The 22,506-nt window shown below is 37.4% G+C and overlaps 2 protein-coding genes across 28 annotated transcripts in view; one reads left to right on the top strand and one right to left on the bottom strand.

The window, feature by feature from the left end:
- BTLA (B and T lymphocyte associated) overlaps positions 1-13,935 on the top strand; it is a 70,424-nt gene extending 56,489 nt beyond the window's left edge. For 13 of the 21 annotated variants that reach the window (XR_004319640.1, XR_004319642.1, XR_004319644.1 and 10 more), the window contains one exon: positions 8,675-12,368. Coding sequence is in view for 4 of the 21 variants with exons in the window: in XM_032479148.1 (XP_032335039.1) it covers position 8,675 (1 nt within the window). In the remaining 17 variants the exon portion in view is untranslated. Of the gene's footprint in view, positions 1-4,278; positions 4,426-8,674 lie in introns of all 21 variants that reach the window. The other 8 variants (XR_004319672.1, XR_004319656.1, XR_004319646.1 and 5 more) reach the window with 2 other exon arrangements.
- Positions 1-22,506, bottom strand: part of LOC102506680 (OX-2 membrane glycoprotein) — a 97,233-nt gene that overhangs the window by 15,166 nt on the left and 59,561 nt on the right. The gene's annotated exons all lie outside the window — the stretch shown is intronic.

Here is a 22,506-nt window from a genome sequence, read left to right as displayed (position 1 = left end):
ACCTTCATTTTTACCGGCTGGGTCCCTTGAATAGCTAGGAATGGCTAACAAACAGTTGAAAAGAGTAAAAAAAAATTAGGACCCATTATTTTTAGTTTCCCTAAGTTTACCTCTTTCTCAGAAGCTTTAAGATATTTGCCTCCATTTGAAAGTGTAAGAATTGTCTTGTGATAGAAATCATTATCAGAATATTTTAGAACTTTTTCTAAGCTTTGCCTACCCATACCAAACTGACAGCAATTTTCAGTTCCAGATTTCAAATCATAATACTATACCTTGGCTAATTCATAATATTTATTCTTTCTGCCTCCTAAGAGGGTATCTGTTCTGCTTTAATTACTTCATCCTGGACTTTGTTAATGCTACCCATTATACTACAAGTTGCCTGAAGTTCTTATGGGATATATTCTTTTCTCATTAATTTGGGCTGTGCTTTTCATCTTGAAGAGGGATTGAAAAGTGTTGTGTGACCTCAAAAGTGACCAATAATGAAGCACAAAATAAATATTTGGGAAAACTAGGGTTCCTTAAGCCTTTGACCCTTTAATATGTGAGAATCTGCTAAAAAAAAAAAAAAAAAAAAAAGATGTCAACAGCATTTGTGAGGAAGAGTAGATTATTTCTCTCGATGTATACCGACTCAGCTTGGCCTATACTAATAGTCTGCTGACGATTGTGCGCTCTCACATCCTTTGGTAGTAGTTAAAGCAACCTTTTCTCTGTTAGGTTGAGGTTCCCCAGCCCTTTAGGAGTGAGCAAACTGAAGTTGGCACCAGGCAAAATTCCCAAACACTGTTATCAGAAACTGAAATTTATGATAATAACCCTGGGATCAGGGTCCAGAAAGAGTCTGGGGTATATCTTAACCCTTGTCTGAAAGAAAACAAAGAGGACATTGGTTAAGGGAATGAACCCAAGACAGGCAGGAAGTCTACACGAAACACCTACAAAAAATGCAGCCGTATGCATGAGGAGATAAGTCTGGCCCTGATCTCCCACTGGTGATTATTAAACGATCTGCCAGTTAACAGCATTATCTGAAACAAACAGGAGGTCAAATACTATTTCCTGACCTGAGAAGTTTCATTTTAAGGAGGTTCATGTTGATGCTTGAGTCTTACAGGACCATTGGCCAAATGACTAAAATTTCTCCCAGAAACTTCTTTGGGAGCTTTTTATACTATAGCCTTGGACAACAAAAATCCTCTGTCCTAAACTGAATGATATGAATAGCAGGGCAGCAGAATATTTAAAATCAGCCACATTTTATCTGGTACACAAACTCAGTATTTTCTTTGGGGCTATCAGAGACACATGTAGGGGAGAGAGGTTTGTATTGTCTGGATCAGTTTACTATACATTCTTGAAAAAGAATGTCCCAGTTTGACTAACTATCCACACATTCAGGAATGATAGTGTTTATTCCCAGTCAATCTCCCGTAATAAGAAATTTTCCTTTATCAATCTAATATTGGAGTTTTTTAAATGTAAAGGAGAAATCATTTTAGACTTGATGATATAAGAAAAGAATGGAAAGAATGAACCATACAAAAAAGATATGGAATATATCTATAGAGTAGATGTTCCCCACGCCTGACAAATGAATGCTTGTATCTACCCTGTTAGATTGCTAAGCAAATAGAAATAGTAGTAGAGCAATTAATATATGATGCATTTTTAAACACAGTGGTGACTCAGTGTTTGGGTAACATAGACTAATATGTATGAATGTGACATAATGCTGCTGAATTAATATATTTGTGGATGTCTAACAGTGTAAAAAATCAGTGATAACAGGTATAGGCAAGCAAGTGCACAGTAATGGTTTAAGCTGCCGCATTATTGACCTGATAGCAAAATAAAAGTGCAATTAATGGAACGGAGATGAGCCAGGGTATTTAGTTGGCCAGTATGAGTCAACACATTTTCATTCACCACGACTGTATCTTGTTGTTCCTCTTACTAAAGAATAGGGAAAAATCATGCAATAGTGAAGTAGTGCAGTTTGATAACCATTTATTTTTAAATGATAAGGTTATAGCCACTTAAGAGCAAGAAGAGATAGTTTCAGATTATCTGCATTTCCAGAGTGCCTGAGTCTAATTACTTCAAAAATAGCCCATAGCATTGTTCAACAGCTTGAGGATATTAGGATTCTCAGGTTCTCCTACTAAACAGTGTAATAGACCTCTTACAAAGTGAATAGCAAATGCTGGGATCCATTTGAGCGAATACGTCAGCTGCTGCACAAATGAATGTGGGGTATGTGTGTGTGAGAGAGAGGGTGGGGGGTATTGAGTTAGTATACAGAAAGAAGGGTAGTGACTTACAGAAATGGTAAAAAGAGAAACGGAAAAACCCTGACATTCCATTTCAGTTTGCTTGAAGAATCTCAAAATTCTAGAGGAAATGAATCATTAAAGAAAATGTATGAAAATAATGTATTAAGTTATGGGGCTGGGAGTATGACACCCCATAAAAGTTTTTGTCATCAAAAGACAAAGCTGAGCTTTGGTGGCAGAGTTTTTCTTATGTAACACTGGCATTTAAGACTTTCGCCCCGTTGGATTGGGGTTGCGGGGGGAGCTGTTTTGGAGTCACCGTCACCTAGCCAGTATGGTATCATTACACCTAGAATTTTGAGCAGTCAATTCTAGGAAGACTCTTGCAGCCAAGATGCATTTTGGGCAACTAACATACAAAAGATGTATTAAAACAGCTGCTGTAGTATTCTTAAAAATAGAAACAGGAAGTAAGGGAAGGACACATTTAGCTGTTCTTATCAGAACACACAAAGCTAAACAGTACCTTCATGATTCTTTTGAATTTGAACAACACAACATTTCTGTCTATTGTTGAGAATATTCATAGCATGTCCTACTGTAAAGGTAATGTTGATAATGATTTCACCTCTGTAAATAATTTATATTTGTACCATGCTGCCAAAACCATAAATTATGTTTTTATTCCTTCTTAATAAAAGGCATCAGAGTTCTATATGTACATCCCAAATCTATTTTAGTGTTATCTACATGACTTATTTCATTAATAAAATATAAGAAAAAAATATGTAGATAATTTAATGACTTTCCATGATTCTGAAGCCTGTTGTCATCTACTCCCTTGCTATTCAAAAGATAGTCCCCAAATTAGTAAGATAGACAACCCCTGGGAGTCATCAGAAACGCAGAACCTCAGGCTTAAGAATCTGTATTTTCACAATATCACTCAGGTGATTCGTGAAGCTTGTGATCCACTTAGCCATTATGAACTCACATCTCCCCACCAGGAGTCAGGTGTGGCAGGAAGCCAGTTCACATTGACAGACTCATTTGGAAGGTTCTACATTTATCAGTTATCAGTTCTGGCTCATTAGCAGAAGGAAGGGATTAGGACTAGGTAAGGTTCTGAAACTACATTGGAGAAGATCGTATACATGCTGATGTCAATGACAAATCATAAAATGGCCATTTAAGGTAAGTATGTATAATAGGAGGGTCCCAAAGTGGGCAGGTTAAAATCGGGAGGTCAGTAATCCAAATAACAGTGACCAGAGATGAGGCATGAGTATAGGACACAAAGGGCGTGCAGGTAGAATAATTATGATAAGTGACTTTTATTAGCATTTTAATTATATATCCCTGGAGAGATACATTATAAGAACAAATCTGTATTTGGTATTTTTCATAAATATATTAATATTGTTATTTTAAAAATAATATGTATATGGTATAAGATAAACATGTAACTATGTTAATATACTTAGAAATAAAGCTTTCCCGCACAGCAAAATTTAACACAGGTACAAAATTAAAGATGTTAAGAATTCTGAAATTCAAGCTGCAAATTGAAAGTATTGCTTTTTCTATTAAAAACTATTTCTAAATCTGACCACTGAAGCAAAACAAATTAAAAGAATCAAAATTATCAGACTTCATAGACTATGTAACTGTAAGCCTGATAACACCTAGAAATCAACTGGAAATGTGTTTTTAAAGTAAAGGCGAAGTGTTATAAAATATGTAAAAAAAATCTTTATGTATACATTGCAGGAATCATGGAGATTAAATACTAGTTTCTAAAATTCTAAAGGGATCAAGTAGATTACACAAGTGAGTGGAACATACCAGATGGATAACTGTAACAAACTGATTAACACTCGCTTTGTCTCAATTAGACGTCTGGTAGCTCTAGGAGATTACTGACATTGCTTTCCACCATTTTGCATAGGGACAATTCCTATTCATTTAATAATTTAATTCTCACTTTCTTTTTAAGTTCTTCCATGGATTTTCCTACATGAGATTTATACCTCATTCTGTGCTTCCTCAGCATTTTGGATTATAATTCTTTGTGTCTTGAGAGCAGCCTGACTCCTTCATCCACCCACATCTTGAAGGCAGGGGTTGTAGACTTCATCTATATGTATGTATTTGTTTTAAATGGTGAACATTTGTTTTAAATAAATGTTACACATAGGAATTTATTTAATCAATTATTTTAATTAAATTGATATTACTGTTTTTAAAATTCAGTTATAATCTGGTTAAACTAATTTCTCAATACAATCTCCCCTTATTTCCTAGTACCAAGGATATGGAATTTCTACTCTTATTCAATGGCCTTCCATGCCTGTGTTCCTATTGCTACTTTATATATCTACCATCTCAATGTTCAAAGCTTGCTTATAGAATTACTTCTGATTACTTATTCAAAGTCTGACCAAACAGACATTTTTAGACTAGATTTTGCATTAATCTTCTCTAAAGGTCCTTTTGTCCTAAGTTTGGTCTCCCCTTAATGTTCTAGTCCTGTTTCAGTCTCCAGACTTATATTCCCTTAAACCTATCCCCAGGTTAAACCATCCATCTGTGTATGTGTTGGGAAGAAGCTGATTCAAGATGTTAGGTGTAGCTATGCCTCTGGTTGGCAGAGAAATGAGATGCTTGGAATGGCCTCTGGAAAAAAAAATTAAGAGCATAAATGAAATCTTCATTTCCGAAAATAATTAAAGACTAACATATTATTGTATCTCCTCTGTTCCTAGCACTATGAAAGCAATTGTGGGTCTTAATTACCAGGCTATCAGATTTGGAGTATTTTTAATAGACATTAGGGAAACCGTTGAATGGTTTGTGTATGAGGCATTTACCTTAACCTCTCTGGGTACCAACTTTTCAAATGAAAAATGAAGATCAAAATAAAAAAATTGTCAGTAGAGCTATCCTTCTTATTGTGCCCATGACAGTATTTACAGAGAGTTCTCCATGACATTCTAAGAAACCAGTTCTGTTGATTAGAATTTGTCTTCAAGACAAAACCTATATGCCATACCAGGGCTGGATGGTCATTTGCTTCTCTTATGATGCTTGCATTCCAAGTCTCTGATTCTATAACAAGCCTGAGGAAGGACAAAAAAGATGTGTAGTTCATGATTTCTGCTTGGTAGGAACATGCAATTTGGGTGGGAGGAAAGAAAAAATAAATTAAGAGGAACTATGTACATATTTATCAAGTGTAAGACTTAGCTACTAGTAGTCAAAAAAATTTTAGTTAATATTACAAAATTCCAAGAGATGAGGATTTATATGGTCTGAATATTTTTGTCCTCCAAATTCATATGTTGAAACCTTCACCCACAAAGGTGATAATAGTAGATTGGGGCCATTGGAAGGTAATTAGGTCGTGAAGGTGGAGCCGTTATGAATGGGATTAGTGCCTTGTAAAAGAAACCTCCAAGAGATCTGTAGCCACTCCCACCATGTAAAGACCCAATAGGCAGTTTCTGCAATCTGAAGACGGCCCTCACCGGAAACATACTGGCACCCTGATCTTGGACATCTAGCCTGCAGAACTGTGAGAAATAAATTTTTATTGTTTATGAGTCACCTATTTTATGATATTTTGTTATAACGTACCAATTGGACCAAGACAAGGATGTTTCATACACGATAAAACTCTTATCCCCATTAAAGTGTATATATTCAACAACAGGAAGTGACAGCTATCTCTGTATCTTTTTAAAAACCATTTAAAAAGAGAATGAAAAAAGGTCATTTTAAAAAAAATGTTTTTTAAGCCTGAATAGGAAGTGAAATCAATCTGATTGATATATCATATTTAGGCTACTGTAGGAGCCTGGCCAGAGTTCTCTACTGGGCTTCTTCATGTTAACATCCATCAGAATGTTCAGCCAGAGATGGTAAAAGAAGGTGGTTCCATGGGTATAAACTGCCATTCATCTTTACCTTTAATGTTCCTTCTGGGGCTTATATGGGGGGAATAGATTTAGCCTAAATATGTCAGAGGGATGTAGTTAAAGGACTGGACCTCAGACAAACCTAAGACCTGAACTTAAAGAAGGATAATCCTCAGAAATTGATCTTGAACTCACCTGATGGAAATGTCTTGGGATTTCTTTATACCAGTTATTTGTACATGGTGAGTGGGTAGGCAGATAAGCTAGAAACTGCAGAGAAGTCAGGCAGGAGAGGGTACCAGGAGGGTCTGAAGTTTACTCCTGGCTTACAACTCCAACAATAACAAAGATTCATTTTTACTCTGGTAGATTTCTCACTCAAAATGGGTAGAATCATTTATAGCTTACTGCAACTACTGAGGTATTTAGAGGCTTAGGATGAAAAATTCTGCCAGGGGAAATGCTATATTGCAACTCTGAGTGATTTGTAACTGTACTAAAAGTACTCAGTGTTCTTTAAATGGTTTGTTATTTTCTCTTCTGAGCTATGTCTCCCTGTTCTTGGAAACTGATTTAGATTTATTTCTCAGGCAGCTGGAATATTTTCTTCCAGTAAGGTAAATGGGTGGTATGCTTTTTTTTTTAATCCGTCTATGTCTGAGAGTGTGTTTATCTTGCCCTCACATGTAATTTGGCTGGATACAAAATTCTTGATAACATTTTTCTTTCAGAATGATGTAGCTACTATTTTAATTGGTTCTGACTTTGAGCATTATAGAAACAAAGTCTATCAAAAATATGATTTTTTTTCCATTTTAGGTAACTTGTATGTTTGTTTCTTTTTCCTGATACATAATTGCAGAAATGTTTTTTTATCCTTGAAATTCTGAATTTCAAGTAGCATTTTTCCAAGTGTGTCTTTCTTAATTCTTCTCTACTTCTGGAATCTCAGCTAAAAGCATATTTTTCCTCTTGGTGCTCTCCTCTAGTTCCCTTATCTTTTGGCTAATCATATTCCTTGCTTTTCAGTTTTCTTTGAGTTATGGATAATTAGTTCCTCATGTTTTTTAAGTCATTGATTTGGCAATCTGTGGTATCCTGATCACTACCTCTCCTGGCTTTTTAAAAAAATTTTAAGTAGAAATTTTATAGACATAAAACATTCATAAAGAAAAAAAAAGCACAAATAATAAGTGCAAAGGTCATTGAATTTCAATTGTATGTCTTCAAGTAATTGAAACTGAGTCCCCCCAAAACCAAGTTCCTCTGATAAGTTTATGATTAACCTCTCTAGCCAAAATTTTATTCCCTTTCTTGTCCAGAACCTATTCCCCTCAAGACTGAAGAATATCAGACAAAAGGGGGAATTGAAACCACATACAAACCCCTTTGTCTCTGTCCTTTGAAGTAAAAGGCTTTTAGGTTAGTCTCCCAGGCCTCCCCGGAGTCTCGAAAGGCTGGCTCAGGAGTTAATGGTTAGGAAATGAGAAGATGTACCAAGGAGAAGTAGCTGTTGGGCCGAGAAACTGGTAACAATTTTAGACTATAAATCCACCACATAGCAGAATCACTGAACTCCCATTTCCCTGAAGTTATGGATAAAGTCCCGACACACATTCCTAAGTTGTGCCTGGGTCTTTTACGCACTGCCTGTCTGGACTCCTTGCTTGGTGCTCTGTAATAAATGCTGCACTTTCCTCCACCGCAACCCGGTGTCAGTAGATTGACTTTGCTTCATGCTGGCGCAGAGACCCAAGTTTGGTTGGGTAACAATTTTGGTACCTCAGATGTGGTAGCACATCAGCCCTGGCCGGTGACAGCTCTTGGATCCTGTCCAGCAGCTGCTTAAGCACCTTTGTCTCAGGGACAGTCCAGAGTGCTGGCCACTGACCAGGTGCTGCTGGCCCATGGTGCTTTCAATTCTGTGATGAAGGAAACAAAGCTCTGGTTTTGGTCTGTGTCTGCTAATTGACAGAGATGGACATTCGGGAGTCAACAGGCTTGATGTAGGAGGGTAAGTCGCTTTGATGTGTACAGCAAATAACTCCATTTCTCTCTACCCTGGGCTTTTTCTCCCCAGAATAAGCCTGTTTGTCTTGTATTGGGGTGGGGTACCCTGCTGGAGAAAGGAATAATTGTTGGACTTCATTTGTGAACCAATTCTTTGTTTCTTTGGATGCTAGCATTCAGTTTTGGGGGACACCATTTGTATTTTGTCCTTTTTGTTTTTAACGGATGGAGAATGTGCCTCTGGGGCACATTTTGGAAAAATGGTCTGATTATAGCTATGAACCTATGATTAAGGAAAAACTAATTTTTTAACACTGCATGGCCACAATATTCTTTAGACTGAAGAAAATTAGATAAGATGAAACACTTTTGAAATTCTATAAATGGTTCTTTTTGCATATGCAGTTAGAAAAATCTGGCTTGATAGAGTTTTGTTCTGTTTTTGTTTTTGTTTTTGTTTTTCAGAATTCTGACCCTGAGAGGACAAAAATATTCCTAGGAGAAACCTTGAAGTTACAACTCTCTATCATGGCCGTGAAATGCAAACACAGCCCACATTGCCTAAGACACCTGACCTTGAGTTAATTACCAAAACTTCAAACCAAAAGAAAAAAAAAAAAAAGGAGGGGAAAGAGGCTTCTTTAAACTCAAATAAAATAAGCAATTTTAACTTATTCCAACTGTTATTTTTGGTTTTGTGTTTGTCAGATGAATCACTATGATGTGTAAGGTCATTACTCCCTGTCTTTCCATTTGCATGTTGTTTGTTGTTAAAAAGAAAGACTTTTGTTTGAGAAAGTTGAACTTGTTGGACTTCACCTATTTATTTTTGGCCCGCAGGAATTAGATTTTGTTCTTTGTGTGTGTGTTTGCATTTGGCTTGTGGTTAAGTGTGCCCACTATGGGAGATTCAAATTCATTTCCTGAATGCAGCCCCTTCAGTTGCGTTCCCCAGAACTGAACTGCTTTCAGTTACAAACCAATGAAATGTAAAAAGATGATTTTCCTTTGCAATATGGCCTGGCCATAATACTCCCTAGATTTAGGGGAAAAAGTGGCTTATTAACGGATCCCTAAACTATGCTACTATTATACAATTAGAATTGTTTTCAATAGAGAGAGAAAAAGGAGATAAAATTTATAAACTAAGAAGTTTTACATTGTAATATCTGATTCATAAATAAGTTCTAAAATGAAACTATGAGATCTCTGTCTGTCCGAAAGTACAGATGTCTATGTGTGATACTATGATAAATTATAAGAGATAAAGGGGATAAAAGCTTTTTTAGTGAACCCTTGGGGAGTAATTGTGTTTTAGAAATGTCTACTTAAAAATAATTTTCCCAGATGTTTGGTAATTTGAAACTTTGGAGTTTTGCAAAGTTAAATTAAATGATAAGAACTCATTGAATGTCTAAATCATTTTTAAGATAAAATAGTAAAACATTGATTGCTAGACAAGTCTAAGTTTGTCTTCTTTTGCCTTGTTATGAGAAAAATTAACATGTTTTGGTTTATTAGATACACATCTTGTACCACATTAAAAAGAGAAATTATACTTTGAGAAAATGTATGCTTTTAGAGGTTATAGACTATGTTAAGTTTGCTGATCAGGAAATACTGGTATAACAGACAGAGTCAATTACTTGCTTCTTGGTTTTTGCTAGAGGTTAAGGTTTTTAAGGGTTAAAAATTATAATATATGTAATTAAACTACTAAAATAATAAAAATACATTTCAGTGTATAAAAAAAGTAGGATATATGTTGTCAGTGATAGAAGGTATATAGAATGAAAATAATCTGTTTAAGGCAAAAAAAAAAAAAAAAAAAAAGGAGAATAATTTTGTCCTAAAGCTGGTTGTTTCTGGATGGGAAAAAAAAAATAAATGGGATAAACTAATATGGATACAGAAAGTGATGGAAGGTTTGTAGAAAGGAATCTTGAGAAAAGGATTTTGTACTTGGTAAGGATTGACTAAGGTTAGATTAAATTTAATTAAATAAATGAATTTTGTTACTAACAGTAAGCTGGTACGAAACTGAGTTTGGTTTTCTCTGTTAAGAGAACAAAGTTTTCTTGCTATACTGCTTCTGGTAACACATGGGGTGAGTTTCTTTTGAAGCATTTTGTCAGTTTGGTGATGTGGAAAAGTATTGTTTCACAGTGATCTATAATTCTATTTGACCAAGTGTTTTGAAACTTTTTAATAGTTTTTGGCAGACTTCCCAAATATCAAATTCTAATTAAAGTTCTTTGACCTCCAGCTAACTTTGGGATGCTTCAGAAGGCCCCTGAGTCATCTCAGAAAAAAATATTAAATGGACTAGGATTATTTAATAGGTTAAATTACATAGAAAACATTGTCAAATAATAAACATTCTTAGGTCTTACTGTGTGGGTAAATGTCATTAATATAAATGCTCTAAAAATTATATAAAATTTCTAAAATTTGAATATGTCCTGGTATTATGTTCTCACTTATACTTCTGGTTATTATTTTAATATGTTGTATGGCACAGCAACTTGGTTAAGTTTCTTTATCAATTAAATTGTGCTCAGATCTTTGTGCCTTTTTAAGTTTTTCATCATTCATAGACAGTTATTGTTTCACTCTGATGCTTTTGCAAAAGTAATTTATCTTCAAGAAGAGTCATCAAAAGGACTTTTCAACAGGTACCGATAACTTTCAGATCGTACTACTGAACTAGGTAAGAAATTTTAAAATTTTGATGGAAACCCTAAAGGTTTCGTAAGACTGTTAATAAAAAGGGTTAGTTACACAAGACTGTGTGAACTGATAAATATGGCTATATTTTTATGTCTTTTGTCTACATTTCAATTACTGTCTTTCAGTCTGCATTTTCCAGATAAAAGGAAACCTCTCCCCTTAAGCTGAATATGATGTATAACAACTTGATAAATTATACTTTATAAGTAGAATTGAAACATTTATCTTTTTCTCTTTACCTAATCCCTCCAGAAATGGAAAACTCTTAGGTTCCCAGCTGCCTAATCAGGTGAACAAGGAAGGTCACCTCCTGACAGATGCAAGAATCTGAAGATATTTTGAGGACCTTGAGAAGAGAGGAATTCACAGGCAGAATCTGTGACAAGCCCTCGGCATGGCTTTTTAGGCCTTGAGTAATCTTTTAAAAGTTCAGTCTAAGATTAGTTATGAAGAATTCCAGCACAACCAATTTATTATTATTTTTTTTTTTACTAATTTCATCTGTTTCTTTTTACTTTTTGTTTGTTTGTTTTGTCTTTTTGAGGCGGGGATGGGAGGTAATTAGGTTTTGTTTATTTATTTATTTTTCAGTGGAGGTACTGGGGATTGGACCCAGGACCTTGTGAATGCTAACCACATACTCTACCACTGGGTTATACCCTCCCCACCCTTGGCACAGCCAATTTAAAAGAGCCTATATGATCAACTAATCAGACTTATTTGGCAAACAAAGTAGTCTTAACTTGGCTATATCTGATAAAAATGAAGGTAATTTTAGAGAAAAAAGATTATGTTTCAATGGATATTAAATTCTATTTTTGTTAAATAAGGTCAGTAGTTGCTGCCTGAGACTCCCTTTCCAAATAGACCTTTGTTGCTATGTTATGTTATTGTAAAGTTTAATTAAGTTCTTAAGAAGATATTCTAAGCTTGTTTCTGAAGCTGATCAAGGTAATCTATCTTTGGATGAAGATCAGATGGCCCATGAGCTACAACAAGGGGATTATGCATACTGGAAAAAGCATTATTTAAAGGACTGTCTCCAACCTAGATAAAAGGACTCTTGTCAAATATTCTTAAGTACCTCATACACAGTGAAACTGAAAGAAATTAACTCTTGAATTCATACTTCCCACTTAAGAAGTTCCTCTATATTGGACTGGTCAATAGAAAGGACTGCTGACCTCAAATAACACCCACAACAAGACAAGAAGATGAGAGCAATGTTAGACAGCTAATGCAAGAATCCACACCAGGCCAGTAAGACCTATCATACTAATTTAATTGAACTATTTACTAAATGTTTGTTTCCCTATCAACATTGAAAGTTATTGTTTTACTTCTAGCTATACTATTGCCCCTAGTGTTTAGGATGAAAAAAAAAATGTCTAATAAAGTTATCACAGAGTGTCACTACTCATGGCATATATCACTGCTTGAAGTCGACTGCTTGAAGCACCTCTACAATGTTTGTGTGATGGTTTGGTATAAATGTATAAAATGTTTCCCTGTCAGCATACCTCTGCACTTGATTGTTATGTGTGGTTAGTTTTCCCCCAACATGGATAACTAGGCAAATATGTAAACAAAAACAAAAAAGGAGGCCAAGCGCCTAGGGAGATAATGGACACAGGGCAAGCAGCAGCCACCCTGGCAACAAGAGACAAAGATATTGGTTGTGCTTTACGCTTTCTATCCAACGATTTGCAATCAAAGGGAGAAAATGATGGAGGAAATTGTCACATATTTAAGTATGGGGCAGTCATTCTGGCTTATATTTTACTTAAACCAAAACAGCCCATTTGTGGTCTGTTAAACATGCATTGTTATAGCTGCTCTAACTATTAAAAGAAAAAAATACATTTAGAAATCAGAATGGAGTATTTATGGTTCAGACATCTAAAATGGAGCTACATGCCATTGTGAACATGATTTTAGACACTTTTTTTGCATTACCGAGAAATTGAGTTTTCCAAATAGTATAATACTTAAGGACACCATCAAATCCTCAAAATAATATCTGCCAGCAGCTGCCAACTGCAACCTTATGACCATCATGGTCTCCTCTTGTAACAACGAAAGCTTTCTCTTACTTTAGGAATAGTAGTGGCAAATAAGACAGCTCAAACTATAGCCTCCCAGCAGAAGGCATAAAATTCTTCAGCTAGAATACTGGACAATAAAATTGCTTTAAATCATATTTTGACACACACACAAAAACAACATATGTGTAGTGGCCAATAGTTCCAGTTATGTATAATTAATACCCCTGGAAAAATTAAAACCAAAACAAAGAATAATTTAAAAAGATTTACTGGATATATGTAAAGAGGAAACACTCCAAAACTTATTTTCCTGTTTCCATCTAAAATAGGACTATTTTGGGAAGTACCACAAGGGTGCATTTTGATCATTATCCTCATTGTAATATGTCCACTAATTTTCAAATGTGTGCTCAGATGCTGTGACAAATCAATCAGAGAGGTAATAATCCATTAAGTCTACTTCTGGTTTTATATTTGAAGGAAACAACTTCAGTGTCTTCAAGAGATATCTGCACTTCCATAGTCATTGCAGTGTTATTCATAATAACCAAGATGCAGAAACAATTTAAGTATTCATCAATAGGGGAACAGATAAAGAAAATGAAATATATATAAAATATAACAAACAACATGAATGAACCTAGAAGGCATCATGCTAAGTGAAAGAAGGCAGACCAAGAAAGGCAAATATTGTATGATATCACTTTTATGTGGAATCTGAAAAAACAGAACTCATAGAAACAAAGAGTAGCATCATGGCTGCCAGGGACTAAGGGGGGCGAGGGTGGTGGTGGTGGGAAATGAAGAACTGTTGGACAAAGGGTACAAAATTTTACTTATAAGATGAATAACTTCTTGGAATCTGATGTACAGCATGCTGACTCGAGTTAATAATATTGTGTCGTATACTTGAAATTTGCTAAGAGAATAGATCCTAAGTGTTCTGACCACTAAGGTGATGGTTGTTTTAATTAACTTGATTGGGGTAATTCTTTCAGAAATTATACACATACCAAATCAACACATTGCTTCTCTTAGATACACACAATTTTATTTGTCAGTTATACCTCAGTAAAGCTGGTGGGAAAAATATTATCATCAGTAACCCCTATTTTACTTCCCCGGATATTAAAAACAGCTGACTGATCACACTCAGAAGAATCATTGTATTTTGCCTGTTTGTCCTTGTTTGATTGTTGGATAAAGTTTTATATTTTGAATCATGCATACATGCAGGAACTTAAAAAACAGGAATAATCTTACTAGTCACAATAATAAAAACAGCATTTAAAAGAGCTTACTTACTCCATAGAGCAAAATATCTTCCTGAGAAGCTACTCTAACTGCAAACATATGTTTGGTTATTCCCTTTTGTCTGCACTGAGAACTGCAGAACTCTGGGCTTGGAACAACACCGTCCAAACTTCTGATCTAAGAGATTTGATCAAATTCTAGCACGGCTTCTGCATATTAAGGCTGTGTCCCTAGAATGACCTCAACGCCTCTTAAAATGCCAGTCTGAGAGAGCTCAGTGCTGCCAGGGGAATTCACTGTCTGTTCCAGGAAAAACTTGATAATAAGCAGATATCCCTGAACCTCCCTGAACAAAGAGCTGAGAATCACCTCTTTGAAATGCAAACATTCAAGGACACAACTCTAGCTTTCATTCCCAGTCCCTGTGAAAAATAAGGGCCTAACTTTCATGGTGACCTTGCTCCTCTGCCTCTTGTTACAAAAATAGAAGTGTTTTTCTTCTCTAGATAAGCACCAATTAACAAACCTAGTCACATGGACCAACCTCCCTTAATATCTTTCAGAGCCTTTCCTTTAGCATATCCTAGCCTTTAAAAAGTCTCCAGCCTTTTGTTTCAGTGAAGTTGCATTTGGTTTCACACAGAATCCATTTCCCTATTGAAATAGTTATTGAATAAAATCTATCTTTACCACTTTAACTACTGTCTGGCTTTATTTATCTTTGACAGCATCATCTTAACAGAATAAATTTAATGTGGATTTGTTACCAAACCAAACTTGGGTCTGCTTGCCCACATGTATCAAAACCTATCTGAGACACGAGGGAAGGGGACAGGGCATAGCCACTCAAGGAATGACAGCAATTTAACACCAAAATGATGGAAGATTCTACTCTCAGTAGGCCTTGAGGATTAAGAGGTTTGACTTCTAGTAGACCTTGAGCTTCATTATATGCTCATTGTAACAGCATGATAAATAACATGCTGGCAGGTGCCATGACAGCCCCAAGGCTAACTGCAAAAGGCCAAAGAATGGGCGGTGGCCCAGTTCCTGGGAATCCCAGCCCCTTCGCCAGGGTAGTTGGAATGGTCCCACCTGTAGGTGTGTGAAGCTACTGAGCCCACAAAAACTGGCAACACCACGCCTAGCCGCCGTTTTTCATTCCCTCCTCTTTGGAGACGGCCCACACTCTGTCTATGGAGTATGTACCTACTTTTACTTTAACCTGAGCACCCAATTCCCACACCTCTTTCTCTGCCTTACACTCTATGCAGTATGTATCTCTTTAAATAAATCTACCTTTACTCAACTGTGGCTTACACTTTAATTCTTCCCTGTGTGAAGCGAAGGACCCACACCTGGCGGGGCACATCCCAGGGGCTCAACTGAGACCGGGGACACGGCCATCCTCACACCCCACATCCATTTTCCTGCATCGTATCTCCTGACACTGGACTGTGATGAAGGGAAGTGAAGCCTTTATTGCAAATCCAAGCAAGGAGTATGGGAAGTTAATGTTCAAAAAACTTGACCTCCTAGATGACTTTCAGGGAAAGATTTTTAAAGACAGGGTGAGGGAGAAGGTTGTGGGGTCCCTGACCAGCTAGCTCATGACAATTATTCTGATTGGCAAACTTCCAAAAATAAATCACTTTTGCATTTTAATAAAGTTCCTACTCCACTCGAGGAAAAACATGGTTTACTGGTTAAAAAAAAAAAAATAGAACCCTCAATATTTCTACTTAATTTCTGAAGCTGAAAGAATAAAATCCTTGATTTTTTAGGTTCTACTCAACTATACTACAGTGTCAATAATCCTAAAAGCTATTCTGTATAATTATATAAATAGACTTACTTTCACTTCTCATTTTTTTCAGTCAAAGAAGAAATTAAATATTGTTTATAGTTCCAAAGAATTTATTTTTGCTTGGGTTGAATCTCACTGACTTCTCTTTTCCCTTTGATTTTGAGACTCAAGCCATAGTTAGAATTCAACTTTGCCCTAATAATCTTGACTGAGTGAAAATGGGAACAAATTTAAAAACAAATTTAAAAACTGAAATTGCTTCTGTGAATTATGATGGATAGTTAGTGGGAGGGGAGCCATTACTCCCTGAGAAATTTAAACTATCCTAGCGTCCTACACACATTCCCAATAGTAATGATGTTTCTTTTGTCAATGGAACTGAGGATCCTTAGAACATTTCCTCAGCACTCCACTCATCTCTTCATTTATGCAACAAAAGTACATACTGATTTCAAGTGAGAACTGGGAATAAAGTAGAAGGATGTGTAAGACATGCCCTCTATGTTAAAGGAAGTTTGAGTCCAAGAGAGAAGAGATATGGAGACGAATCTGTGCCAGCATGAGAGGTATAGTGATGGAAGTACTTATATAACAAGTGTGTATATTGGAGATCAATTTTCTTATCCTTATATAGAGACAAAGAAATGCTGGATTCAGATTTTATTCCAAGATTATCTCTGGGCAAAGGTAATGATTTTTCAGAAGGAGTGGCTGCTAATATGTTCAAATTATACGTTTCTTGTGACTTTTTATTTGCCACCAGGACTTTAAAAGTTCTGCTCTAATGAGCACTCATCCTTATCAGTATACTACTCTCACTAGATCTGTGTGCATCCACTTGTCTGAAAGGACGCAGAACATAGTCTATCTCATTGTACAAAATACACCATCAACTTCTGTCATATTATACACCGATCACTTCATTAATGACATTTTATAAACTATTTTCAGTTTTCCTCTTTAATACAGTTTTAGAGTTCTCAAGCCTATTATGTGTTTGAGAACTAGATGGAGTAGAGAGGGTGTTGCCACCCCTCCCAAATGGCCTTTACCAGCAGTTACATCCCCAGGCTGTTTTAAGTGCAGACTGCTAACGGCTCACAGCTGCCTATCTGCTCACTTCCTTGGAGAATTGCCCTCAGGTGACGGCTGTCACCTGCTGGGGGAACTACAACCCCCCCCCCCCCCACCACAGCCTATGGCCAATGACGGACTGGCTAGTTGATGCTAGGTATGAGAGACCAACCCCTCACCTCAAAGGGGAACGACTCTGTGGTGCAGTTTATGCTCCTGTGCACCTCCCACTCCCAGAGATTCAACCACATGAGGTCCTGTTTACTGCATTTCACTTCCCTCTTCTGCTTCATGCTCCTCTTAGGGATTCAGTCTGAGGAGTCCTCCCTCAAGAACTCTTGTGTGTAGGAATCCCTCTCCTAGGCCCCACTCCTAGGAAGTCTGACCCAACCCGGTTAATCTCATTACTGGTGGTTATGGGTTTTGTTTGTCTCAGAGAAGCAGGCTGAGGGGGAAGAATAGCTCATGCTTGTTTTCAGTTTAGGAAGAAAATGATTAAGCAGTAGACCTACAATCCATATTCTCTTCCTACTGGTGGATCCCTAAGAAAGAAAGACAGTAGGCAGGATAAAACCCCTGACAGTCACGGCAGACAGAGAAGGTGCACTAAAAGGCCTGAAGGGAAACTGGGAGGGTGTGAAGGCACCACAGATGGAGGGAACCAGGGCAGGGGTGAAGCTGCACATTGGAAAGTGTGACTGGAGAGATTATTTGGTGGTATCACCTTAACCTGAGCATTTCACTGGGATGATACTATATATGAATCAAGCATAGTGCCCTTTGCCCAGTTTTAGTTGGCCATGCTGCATGGAAACTGTTGGATTTATCTTAGCCCTCCTTCCTGGTAAACATTAAGCAACATAGAATTCCAGGAAGCATTAAGAGATAATGCCTCTGATAAAGAAAATAATTGAGGTGGGAATTTTGATTTCTATTAGCTCCCTTAACAGCCCTGTCTAACTCTAGTGCATAAGGCAGATGGTTCCTGCAGGTTAATAGTAGACAGTGAAGTATTTTAAAAACTAGATTGTCTGATAGCTTTAGCAATGTCTGATATAGTAAAGACTACTAGAAAGGCTAAAGCAGACTGGTGTGTCACTTTGGGACTTAATGATTTCTTTTCAAACTCAATTTCTTTTTTTTTTTAATTCTTATTTTTTATTGAAGTGTAGTTGATTTACAATGTTAGTTTCAGGTATAGCAAAGCAATTCAGTTACACATATACACACACATGCATATATATATTTTTCAGTTTCTTTTACATTACAGCTCATTAACAAGAAATTGAATATAGTTCCCTGTGGTCTATAGTAGGTCCTTGCTGCTCATCCACATCACATATAGTAATGTGTATCCATCAATCCCAAACTCCCAATCTATCCCTCCCTGCCTTTCCTCCGTGGTAACCACAGTTTGTTTTCTATGTCCATAAGTCTATTTCTCAACCTCAATTTCTGATTCCAGCCAAGCAGTGTGGAATTCTCATGGAATGAAACCCAGTAGTCATTCAGCGTTTTGGCACAGAGATATTTAAATTTGTTTACATATTGTCATAATCTAATAAAATGAGATTAGACTTGGTAACCATTAAAAGCAAGTTAGAGTACCACACTCGATATCATGAGAACTGCCTCCTTAGAGGATGCTCGGGAGGCCCTGCTGGCTGTGGTCACCATTATGGTAAGTAAATGGCGGCTGATAACTGCAGCCAAAATGTAAGGCCCAGCCCGATCTGGGAACTATGTGGGCTGGAGCAACTTAGAAACATTCCTCCAACTCTGAGAAATAGATTGTCACTCGGTGATTCCGTCAATAAACAAGAATATCAGAGGCAAGCAGGAATGGCTACTCAGGTTTGGACAAAAATCATATTCCTCTTCTAGAAATTTTGTTGGACCTAATTCATAAATCACCAAAAGAAATCTGAATTTCAATGAGTTTCTGAGCAGAAATAAGTGTTTAAAATTTTACAAAGGGCTGTATCACAGGTAGTCTCATTCAACTCTTGGAACCAACTGCTCAGATGATATTAGAAGTATCTACAACCACAACATATGCATGATTGGTGCTTTTGACAAAAATCAAGTACATTACTCAGTGGGTACCTCTCAAGTTTTAGACTCAGAAACTGCCCATTTGAAAAATAATAGATAGCTTGTTACTTGACCTTGTTCAAACTGCTCTCAGCATAGAAAGGCATCAACTAATTTGAGACCAGTAATAAGGATCATGTCATAGGTGATACCAGAGAGACTGTCCAGAAGGAAAAAACAAGTCCAGCAGACTCTTTCATAAAGTTGAAGTGGTGTATTCTAGAGCATGCAGAAGGGGGTGTCTGGAGGTGTTCAATACATGTAGGGGTGAGTTGATTTATTGTCTGTAAGAACATTAATAGAGGCCTCTGAGGACCTCCCCAGCCCCATTGCTGTCTGAACCTTAGGATTTTCTCTCAGGTGAAGCAAGGCCTGATTAATTGGCAATGTTCACTTTTAACTGATTGGCATTCCTGGCTTGAGAGTCATGTTGCTGTGTGGAAATCAAGGCAGAACCCTGAAGAGAATAAGCCTTAAGGAAAGAATGCAACACAAATCTGCACAATGAACAGAGCTGGGGATTGTCTATTTAACATCAGAAGTGTAGTTAAACTCCAGCCATAGACAGTTGTTTGGATACTTACAAACTCTGTGCCTGCAGCTAGTAGCCTTGCTACATGGTCAAGGCAAATGAGACCTAGACGACTGAACATAAGGAAAATCCTGTATGAGAAACTCAGTTTTCAAATTCCCTGTAGAAATTTGGAGGAAAAGTTAAAAGTGAAGTTGCTTGCTCAGAAGGGAATTGGAAGACAAAGGTGGTTGCCTTAATCACATCACTAGTTAGAAGCTACTTTGAAATGAATGGGCACGAAGGAACGCAGGTCATGCATTGATGCACTTACAGATGCCCTTTATGTCTGCTCACTGAGGTGGTAAGAAACTTTACCTTGTCTACAAGAAAGAAATTCTTTGAAATGGCCCAGGTAAGACTGCCCGAGGGCAAGGGCCTGTGCACAGCTGGCAAATGGACTGCATTCTACCATTGCTGGTAGCCCCAGGGAGCTGTGCGTGGGTTTTAAATGGGATTGAGTCTGCACTATAGTGGGTCTGCTTATCCTGTAACAGAAGCAACTTTGGAGAATATAATTAAAGGTCTCGAAGAGCAAATTATCTATCAATTTGGCTCAGTTGGATGTAGTTCTTCTGATTAAGGTATGTGTTTGCCTTCTACCAATGTACAGAAATGAACAAAGAAAAATAATATTTTATGGCTATTCCTGTTCATTCTTAGAACAGTAGTTTTATTGAAAAATTAGAATGGAATTTGAAACCCTTGTTTCTCAAAAGCTGTTGGAAATAAATTTTAAGGGTTGGATTAGTTATTCAAATGATTGACTATGAGGGGGAGTAGAATGAGGACTCTACTGAAACTATTTCTAAGATCTGAAGATGGGAATAATGGGTAGGGGGAGAATATAAATTTCGCATCTCACAAAATTCTTCTATTTTGCTTATCTGGGTTCAAAGGTACGTGTGTCCAGGAAAGGTGATATAAATGAACAACATTATGCTATTAATTTTGACAGTATGTATTCCCAAAGGTATACTTTTGGGTAGGTCATAACTTCACCCTATATAACAAAATTTGGGCTAACTGTAAATGTGATTCCATTTCTGAGCAGCGAGGCTAATTTTATATTTCTTTATCTTTTACATACTATGACGTTGGGAACGTAAGTTAAGAGGCTGGTGGCATAGGTTGTTCTTGACTCCAATCCCCCTCACAAGAAGACCAGCTAGCAACTATCCATAGACAAGATACTAAGAGAAAATTCCACAACATAGGGGTGAGGCTGAAGCACCCCCTGAATCACAGAGACCTTGGAGGACCACGTTAGATGGATAAGAGGAGTGGCTACACTCTGACCACGTCTTCCCTCCCTCAGGCTGTCATCGAGGTACATGGAGAGGGGCCCCCTGGGCCTATGGTTTCTCCAGTAGGAAAAAGAGAGCCCAGGTTGTATAGCTCCCCCTGTCTTATGGGACACTTCCTGGGACACCCACTCAGATTTCACCCCACAGAGATCAGTAGAGGAATCAATGGGGCTTACTCACCGGGGATCAGATAGAGATAGAAAAGAAGGATGAGGTTTATAGCAACCAGTGCTCGGATTTGGGGAAATCACATCCTTACTTGCAGTGGTGCTCAAGCAGAGATCCTGGCCAGTGGCTCTGCCCATCTGCAGAGCTGAGCCAGCAATACTGTCTAGCCAGGGAGCTTGGTAGGCAGTTCTGTCTAATCCAGGTCCCCACCAATAAGCCATATGGGCAATGGAGCTCATTCTATGGCCCTGCCCAGGCAGGGAAGCCAATTTTCAGCCCTGCCCAACTGCTGACTATAGCCTCTAGTCCCACGTGACCAGGAAGCCTGACTAAAGAATCTGGGCAGCTGCAGAGCCCATCCTACAGCTGTTCTCAGGCAGGGATCCCGGCCAACACTACTGCCCCGCTGTTAAGGGCAGCCACTGGCTCTGCACAGCAAGGGAGCCTGAACAGTGACCCATGTATCTAAACTATAAAAGAAACTCATATAACTTAGTAGCAAAAAACAATCAGGGTTTTAAAATGGGCAAAGGACCTGAATAGACATTTTTTTCCAAAGAAGATAAACAAATGGCCAACTAGTACACAAAAAAGGTGCCCAGTATTACTGATCATCAGAGAAATGCAAATCAAAACCACAAGCAGAATGTCTATTATTAGAGAGACAAGAGTAACAGGTGTTGACATGGGAGTGGAGAAAAGGAAACTCTTGTGCACTGTTGGTGGGGACATAAACTGGTACAGCCCTTGTGGAAAACATTGTGGGATTTCCTTCAAAAATTAAAAAAATAGAACTAGCATATGATACAGCAATTTTACTTTTGGATATATATCTGAAGGAAATCCAGTCAGTATCTCAAAGCTCAAATTGCACCATTATTTATAATAGCCAGGACACAAAACAACTTAAGTTTCCACCAATGGATAAATGGTTAAAGATGATATGGTATACATATACAATGGAATATTATTCAGCCATAAAAGAAGGAAATCTTGCCATTTGCAGCAATATGGGTGAAACTCGAGGGCATTATGCTAAGTGAAATAAATCAGACAAAGAAAGACAAATGCTGTATGATCTCACTTGTGTGTGGCACCTAAAAAACAAACAAACAGAACAAACTCATAGAAACTGAGAGCAGATTGGTAGCTGCCAGGGCCAAGGGTGTGGGGTTGGGGAATGGTTGAAGGTAGTCAAAGGGTTTAAATACCAGGAATGAGTGCTATCATGCTATTTCCATTGGAGT

The sequence above is a fragment of the Camelus ferus genome, chromosome 1 (assembly GCF_009834535.1).
Source record: "Camelus ferus isolate YT-003-E chromosome 1, BCGSAC_Cfer_1.0, whole genome shotgun sequence".
Lineage (NCBI taxonomy): Eukaryota > Metazoa > Chordata > Mammalia > Artiodactyla > Camelidae > Camelus > Camelus ferus.
This window is presented reverse-complemented; position numbering and strand designations above follow the sequence as displayed.